The 8953-nt window shown below is 37.6% G+C and overlaps 1 protein-coding gene across 1 annotated transcript in view; it reads right to left on the reverse strand.

The window, feature by feature from the left end:
- Positions 1-3690: 3690 nt before the first annotated feature.
- Positions 3691-8953, reverse strand: part of NAF1 (nuclear assembly factor 1 ribonucleoprotein) — a 24337-nt gene continuing 19074 nt past the window's right edge. Inside the window, exons 7-8 of the mRNA XM_009272352.2 lie at positions 6983-7088; positions 3691-4355 (exon numbers count right to left, since the gene is read on the reverse strand). Of these exons, the coding sequence (XP_009270627.1) occupies positions 3943-4355; positions 6983-7088 (519 nt within the window). The 3' untranslated portion in view covers positions 3691-3942. The remainder of the gene's footprint in view (positions 4356-6982; positions 7089-8953) is intronic.

Below are 8953 nucleotides of genomic sequence, written 5' to 3' on the forward strand. Positions count from 1 at the left end.
TTCCCATTTCATGGCTTCTATTTTCTGGCTGGCTTTTTTAATTTGGAGCATCTCTAGAGAGGGTGCATTACACACCAAATTATTTCAGATTAAAAAGCTCAGCCTGCTCCTAAGTAGCACTGATCAAGAATTGAGCTGGTGTGCATTACTGTTCAAGTTCCGGCAGCAGAGAAAACGGAAGATGTCTTAAAGTGCTTCATTTGCCAAGGATCTGTCCCTGTTGCGTCTATGACTGAACTGGTGTCCCAGACACAAAAGAGTGCGGTTCAGCAGACGAGTTACTGTAATCCTATTATAGCATATTGCTCTAGCACTTTAATGTAGTAATGTGTTTAATGTAACACAGTAACATAGATTTCTATAAAACAGCTTGACATAAAAATAGCTGGGGCCAAACAAAACCAGCTGTTCTTGCCGCTAAAATTGTCAGGCCAGCTTTCCCAAGCTTTACAGTTAAGGCTTTAAAGGCCTGTGGACAAAGAGAGGGACATTTTTTCAAAGAGTTAAAGATATAAAAGAAGTATTTCCACGACATTCATTTTTTTGTCAAGTGTACCCAGTTTCATTTTCCTTCCCCAAACAGCTGAACGTGAAAACACACCTCAGGTTCTGATCTCCCCAAATTACCGCACGTTTATACTGCGTTCTCAATAGCAAGCGTCCAGCACACTGAACCAGGGTCTGGCAGTATCTCTGCAACACTATTGACTACAAACAGCTATATGAGGAAACTTAATCAATGATGATTGCATTCAAGATTTTTTCTAAAAAAAGGACAGTTACAGGAGCTCTATTTTCAAATTAAGATGGTGCTACTCTAGCAATCTATTGCAATGCTTATTCTTCAGTGTAAGTGACATTGTGTGTAACATGCTATTTTGGGGCAAGGAAATCAATCCTCCAAGTATTTCAAACTCAGTAACCATACCTAGCTCTCAATTTTATAATGAAGAACTACAGTTGATTCCAAGCAAAGTTCTGCAGGTGTGACCTGTACTCACTAAATGCAGAACACCTGCAAAATTGGTTTTGACATAAAAAACAAGTGCACGCAAAGCCAGTATTGCAGTTAACTATCAAAAATTAATAAAATAATAATAACCATAATAATGACCATAATAAACTTATGTCAAACTACATTCTGTAACCTAATTTTACATTGGGTTTTGTTACACGCAAAATGTTGTTATGGGAAAAGAGGATACAACTTACTATAACTGAAATCATAACAGACTAATGAAAGAATTATTAGTCCAGATCCAATTATTGCAGAAAAAAGTGAATATTGCTATATGTAAAAAAAGGTCTCAATAGTAGTAACAGTTAAAATTGTTGTACATACACTTCCTATTACCTCACTCCTTTTCCTGGTGTTATGCTTACCCTTCAACTGACCCTTTGTATCTCGAGGCTGGTGGTGTCCGTTTGTGCCAGGGACATACGGCAAGTCATCAGCATCCCAAGACCGAGTATGACATTGACAGTTTCTTCCTCCTTCATCTATAATCGACTTGGGATCACTTTTATGTTTGATAAAACACTTGCAACATCTTGCTCTTTCTTCATCTGTCTGCATGTTCAGAATTACATCTGATTTTACTGCATATGGTGCATTTTACATGTGTTATACGCTTTTTCCTCTCTGTTATACTCAAAACAAGTTTTGTCTAGAGCCAGGATTGCATTTCTTCAACTGACCGCTGGGGAGTAGTTTGCAACCCAGAGGTCTCCAGCGCCAGACCTGCCCCACATCTTGACATCCCAGGTACTCCTCTACGCTGCATCCTGCACTGACACTTGAGGCTTCTGTTAACATGTCAGGTCTCTATTCCTCTACGCTCTCTTATTCCATTTAAGCCATAAATACCCCATTCTACACAGAATAACTACTTGCCACTTATATCTATGAAAAAAACTTATGTGGATACCATAGAAAAAAAAAGTACATTAATCATACCCACCTGGTCACTAACAAATTGCTGTTATAGCTAAACCAAGTTAAAAGAAAGCTCCAGGTGAGTCAAGGGAAGCTCAGACAAAGCAAACCTGCTAAGCCTCACTCATGAGGCTGTAGTGAGTTTACTCACGCCTGTGACCTATCACTAGCAATGGTAATAGCTGGGCTACAGCTTAGATAGCCAGAAACTCACCCCCTTCTCCTTTCCCCCAGAACGTAAGCATTTGTAACAGACTAGAATTGGACATTCTTTTTACTACCAAAAGAAAAAAAAAATCTGCAAGAACTGAGTTAAACATTAATGTCTGGAATGCTATTGTTCCGAAACAGTTTGTTGCCACTGTACAGTACCTCTTTGCCGTAAAATCTGAGATCTATACAACCTTCTCAGTTGCACACCTATGAAACAGTAGTTCTAGATATATTAGAGAATAAAATTATTATTTAAGTGTATTACAGAAAACTTTAGAAGTCTGAAATTAAACTCTAATTCCAAGTAGCAGCATCTTGACAAGACGGTTCCTCCCTCTGTGCATTAAATTTTTGCTTCATTCTTAAGTTATTTGAAATTAGAGTAAAAGTCTAAGCAATGCCTGCAGAGCTTAATTAGCCTTTAAATACATATCCAAAGTAATGAGGCCAATATGAGTTTGAGAATAGAAATACATACTGCACACTTCCATCAGCTCCAGTCAATGGTTCAGGGTGATTGTATTGTTGATTAATGATTCAAAAATCATTACAACTAGTAATGATTTTTCAGTGGACAAATCATCCTTAAGATGTCTGTGTCCCACTATTTTTTTTTTTCTTCTCTTTTTAAAAATCTTCACACAGTGTAAGGGTTTCCATTCTAGTTAGTCAGAGCCACTTCCATGGAGACTAAGGAAATGAAATGGTAGGACTGACCCTTTGGACAGGTGGAGGTTGTTCCAGGCTGTCTTTGGTTGACAATTCCACCCCCCTCCTAGAAACAAGCTGGGAGAGTTGATGAACCTCATAATTTCAGAAGAGACAGTTTTGACTGTAAGGACAATCAAACAGCAATCTGTAAGATAGTACTTATCTGCATTTTGGATACAAATTTAAACAAGGGAGTTCTGAAATGGCATACTTTCTCTCCCTGACAGGTCTGATGACTTCTTCCTAGAAAGGCTGACTATGTAACTGTATGTATCTATGGGCATTTCTGCACTAGGAGCAAAGACAAGCTAGAGAAGTTAGGCTGGTTTTTAATTTCCCTGTACCGTGCAGTTTTACATCCTGAAATTAATTGCAAAACATCTAATCTTTAAGTTGATCTTCTATAGCTATTGTAGGACACTAAATCTGACAGAGTAATTCAGCTGCTGGTCCAATTTCTGATCTAGCTACTTCAGCTATTTAAAAAAAGACCATCCAGCTCCAGTCTTTTAGTTAATATCAAATTAATGAAATATTAAAAAGTTGGATAACAGGAGTTTATACCTTATATAAACAGTGGCAAATCTAGCTTAAAAATCAGGTGTCAGATTTTTAGTTTCCATGCAAGTAGATTTCAAATTTTGCAGAAATTAAGAAAAATGGTTTAGCATAGCAGTATACAACCACTCTAAAAATATTAAAATACCATCTATGCGACATATCCTCATCACTATTAGACAGTAGTTACATAAACTCTTAAGTTTATTACAAAATAGATTTCCACCAGTACATACCAGTCTCCAAAAGGTTTTTATTTATCATCCCAAACTAGTAGATATTATAAAAATAAACCATTATTTAATATTCCGTTACTTTTATCATACAGTTTTCTTTGTTTGAAACAGGAAACATATATAGAAAAAAAGAATAGTTTTCTATGGATGTCCCACAAAGCATCAAACTCTGCATTTGTTCTATTGTGGCAGAAAAATGAAGCATCTCCAAAATAAGGGAATACAGTCTTGGCAGCCTGTTCTTCCTCCCTTTGAACTGCAATGCTCTGTATGCGCATTTACAGAAACTTAATAAGGCCTGAACTGAGAAGGATGGCTATCTGGAGGAGGTGGAGGAGGCGGCGGTGGCAAAAATGTGTATGATGAGTTGTACATGTTTGGGCCTGTCCAAATCATATTCAGATTTGAAGGTGGAAGGTGGAATTGATGCATCTCATTAACAGAAGCAAAAACTGGAGGAGGAAAGGGATACTGTTGCATCATTGGATTTTCTTTACTATGAGGTTGTGGAAACACTGGAGATTCCTGATGTATTCTGTTGTCTGAAGAGTATAGCTGTGGTGGTCTTACTTGTGGTCTCAAAAAACCTGGAGGGCCTGATGGAGGAGGAAATGGATCCCTGGAGAACGCTCTGCCACGGTATCCCCTTGGATAACTTGAAGCAGGCTGTTGCATTGACTGATGAAGTCCTTTATTCTCATCTTAGAAAAAAAAATAAAACAAGAAAAACCACACAGTTTTAATATTATTTTGGAAAGATTCACAAATCTTTCAAGCTGAAGTCAAGGAAATTTGAAGAGTAAGCTTATCAACAAACAATACTGGCAAATAATACATAAACAACAAAATAATACTGGCAAGTCTACTGTTTAGCAATGCATTGTGATTTATTAGAGTAATATAGAAAGAATGATCCTGAGGGTTGCAAATTCAGTCCTTAAAAAAGAAGTTTCCCTTTCTTCCCCTCCAGACGTTTTCATTTGTATTAATGAATCACAACAACACTCAAACTGTGAGTATTTTGGAAGCTTTGGTTTAAAACAAGATTTAAAAAACCCACATTTTGAAACTGAAGATAAATCAACACTGCATTACACTAAAGTGGTATGCAGCTTTCAGACCTGAGTTGGTATTACAGCACAGACACAGGACACAAGAAATTTTTCAAACTCAAATTAATCAAATTAACTTTTTCTATCAGAAAAAAGGCAGGCTGTACCTTTAGCCAATTAGCTTTCAGCATTCATCTTTCAAAGATGACTTTTTCCCTGTACAGGTCACTGTAAGCATATATTTAAGGTTCATAACAAATGTACTGCCACTTTATATAAATACCATAAGAGTATTAGTGGGATAAGTGCTATAAAATTGAGAGCACCGAAATATTGAAAAAGTTCCAAAGAGCTGCTAAGATACTCAAAAGGCTGTAGAATTTAAACTGAAACACGATCTCTAAAGGATTTTAGGGCTAGAAGCAAAAAGGTATTTAGGGACATAGTACCGCATAAAATCACTGAATTTTAAGAACCTATGTGGACCTAATCCTTGGCACTAGACTACACAGAAACATTTTCACCTTTGAAAAGCTAAGTCTGGAAAGGCAGTCGGATACCAAAATTCCTACTTATTTTCATGGCGGACTAGGACTTAGACTCCTTTGGTGCATGCAGTCCTCTCAGAAGCACTGAAGTGAAAGTACTTCAGTGAATATTTTTGTTCTTTCTTCTCCTATCAAAGACTATAACAATGAGCCAATTTTAATATACTCAGAGTTTTATGAAGATGCAACCAAGCAGAACTCCAGCTGACACTGAGTTTGTGCCTCAGTTTGCCAGATATCCCTGTTGTTGAATTCCACAGCCAAACTAAATTGCACACAATGTCAATTTATACCATGTTATTTACAGAAAAACACAGCAAATCATAACCCATACTCCCTTGACAGATTGAGACAGTTCCTCCCGTTGTGTTCTCAGTTATGGAACACAGTTCAGTAACAGCCTCAGCAAGCCCTAGGCAAAGGCAGTTCTGCAATAAGCTGGCAAAATAAGGATATGGTGGAAAACATGCCGTATGCTAGATAAGCAGAAACCAGGAGAGAAAATAACCTCAGCAACGAAGGGAAAGTATAGCACGATTCAGATCCTTCCCTTAAGGGAGAACTGTCAAAACCACAGGGGAAAAGCCAGTCTAAAAAACAGATCACAGCTTTATTTAAAGGGTACAAGGGAGGGATGTACTGTACGCAGAGTAAAACGGTTAACAGGACAGTTACTGACTTCCCAGATCAAGAGAAAAGAGGTTCAGTGGGGCACAATGTCTAGCAGCTTTACAAAGGAAGAGCAGCAAACTCACAGAAGGAGTCAGTCCAAGAAAATCAATGAGGGGGAAGCACTGTGCTACAGACAGTTGAAGCAACCTGATACGTAAGCACTAGAAGAGGAAGAGGGGAGGGGATGAGTCAGTAGTATTTAAAGAGAGTGGTACAAAAAGCATGCAACAGAAGCAGACTAGTGAGAACCGAAAAAGAGGGATGCAATTTAAATTATTCAACCAAAATGGCAACCAAAAAGCAAAAAGTTTTTTCAGTAGAGAGGTATCAGAGTAGACAGAAAGGAAAATTTGGTTATTGCAAACAGAGCACACGTGCAAGCGTACACCTGGAACAGATCTGTCAGGAGAAAGGAAGGTGAAGAAGGTTATGTATATTATGAAAAACTATACATAGTTTATTAAACTACTATAGGTTTGTTTATCTAATGACTGTGTTAGGTAAACAGAGAGGGTCTCAGTGGGCTACACAAGTAACAGTTATTTTAAAGGAGTATTTATGTGCCGTGGGTGAGGAAGAGCTTTATTTTCAGATAGAGGAATAAATTCCCCATCTAAGACTTGTGTCTTCTCCCCAATTGTCAAAAAAATAGGTTTCCAAAAATTGCATATGGCCTTCCTCTATCTTCTCCCTGCACTCAAAGGCTTAAGCTGAACTTGGACCCCAATAACCCCTGCAATAAGCAAGCTCTAAACTCCAAAAGGTGGCATCTGTTCTATATCCTCACCATGTGTCAGCCGACACTGTCGTTAAGAGCCTTTGAATCTGACAACTGTCCTGCTCCTATACTACTTCCTTTCCACAGTTTAATGGAAAAAACCCTTCATTTTCCTTTTTAAAAAATTAAGGAGCATAGCCACAAATTCACAGATATAACTTTGAAAAGCACAGAAATACTGATTAACTGTATGAATGCTCAATCATTAAGATAGATATCATTGTGTATTTCAAACTCAGTTTAACAGATAAAAGCATTCCCCCATAGCATTCACTCACTCGATGCATTTGTTTCTGATTTGAGTTTCTTCCTTCCTTGACTTTGAGGCTTCTTTTTCTTCTGTTTTGCCTCTCTCTCTTTTTCATCATCACTGAAATCCAAGGCCTGGTTAAAAAAAGAAAGGAGAACAAAGCCATATAAAGACTGCACAGAGAACTTCAGTTCTAGCAATAAATCATTATTTAGAAAACAATCCATCCTGCAGTCAGCTTCGAAGAATATTAAAGCTGCACTTTCCTATTTTGCATTCAAGGAGCCATCGTGCGTTCAGCTGGCTTCTCAACACAAATCAAAAACTTAACACGCCACAAATTTCTCGTAAGACAACTACACAATACTCACTTATTCCTTCTAATTTTCCTAAAACCAGCATCATTCAAGTACTGAACACAAATTTTTGATTGCCTAGATATTAGTAAGAAAAAACTGGGAATCTCTGAGGGAGCTGGCTAGTTATTGCCAAGAAAAAGCTTTCGAAGGGCAAACTGCAGACTTGGTGAATTAAAATATGGATTTTAAAAATAAGTTAAAATTAATTTGGCAGCTAATACTTAACTCAGCACAGTTAAACTACATTAAAAAAATATCTAGTCTGAAATTGTCACTGAATAGGAATTTTCTGTAGTATATTTAATAACACTGTTCCCATTAAACTTGCAATAACAATGTTATTCCAAAGGAATTTTCAGCTTTGAAGACCGTTGGTATTTACAACAGATTCAATGTCACTGCAACATTGTGTTCCTGTTACACAAGGTTTTGCTACCTTTCAAATCCTAGCTTACATTTAGAATGAGGAAAAGTTATTAGTGACAGGAAAGAAATCTGTCAGCATAATTAGTTCCCTGAAAAACAGCTCGCTCATATGACTTAAAAGGGTCTGTTCCCATCCTCCCCTTCCCAATTCTGAAAGGAAGGGGTTTGCTGCTTACTGATGTATCTCTAATAGTATATACAGAGCACGGATCTCAAAAACACTGCACTAAAACAGTGCTAAAAAAGCCACGTAGAAGTTAATTCTGAATACAACTATTTCCTCTTCTACATACTGGATTATATTCTTACTCGAAAAAAAGCCACAAGATGATATATATCATGAAGTAAAATCTTTCACTAATTCCTGCTTTTTCTAAGGACTTCAATACGCCATTCTCCAGTAGAGCAGAAATAACAAACAAAAGGTACCTTCTGTTGCTAGCTCATTTCCATGTAACATACCATAAAAGCTGCCTCACAGAGAAATCAGTTATCTGCTCCTGCTAGCCTTGCAGCATACAGATCATACTTTGTCATCCTATGACCCCAAAGACAAGGCCGAGAGAGATTGTATTACTGAGTCTACGGTTAAGCTGGACTAATCACAAGCCTGTCAGAAAAGGAACACTTACATATACCTTAAAGTAGCAAGCATAAAAGGCCTAACATGGATTAATTTAATGTTCATACAAAAATAAAGCTTCACAGTATCACAAAAAACTGACTCCAGCAATTGCACACAGTTTACCGTGGGAGCTGGCCAGAAAAATTACAGAATCAGCTGCCAGCTGAGGGCTCTAAAAGAGTCTGGCTGTAAGAGACAATTTCAAGCATCAGTAGCATAAAATTTAATCTGCACCCTTGTCAACAGCGATTACCTTCACAGCAAAAACTACTTTCTATCAGCTCATCAACTGTCACAGTTTGGATATCTTAGTGTAAACTCTAACTGCTAGAATTATCCAAATATTATTCTAATAGAATCATAGAATAGAATCATAGATTCTAATAGTAGAATAGAATCATAGAATCATTGAGGTTGGAAAAGACCTCTAAGATCATCGAGTCCAACCCAACAACCATGCCCACTAAACCATGTCCCTAAGCGCCTCATCTACACGTCTTTTATATACCTCCAGGGATGGGGACTCCACCACTTCCCTGGGCAGCCTGTTCCAATGTTTCACCACTCTTTCAGTAAAGACATTTTTCCT

This window comes from Aptenodytes forsteri, unplaced genomic scaffold (genome assembly GCF_000699145.1).
Source record: "Aptenodytes forsteri isolate BGI_AS27 unplaced genomic scaffold, ASM69914v1 Scaffold13, whole genome shotgun sequence".
NCBI classification, from domain to species: domain Eukaryota; kingdom Metazoa; phylum Chordata; class Aves; order Sphenisciformes; family Spheniscidae; genus Aptenodytes; species Aptenodytes forsteri.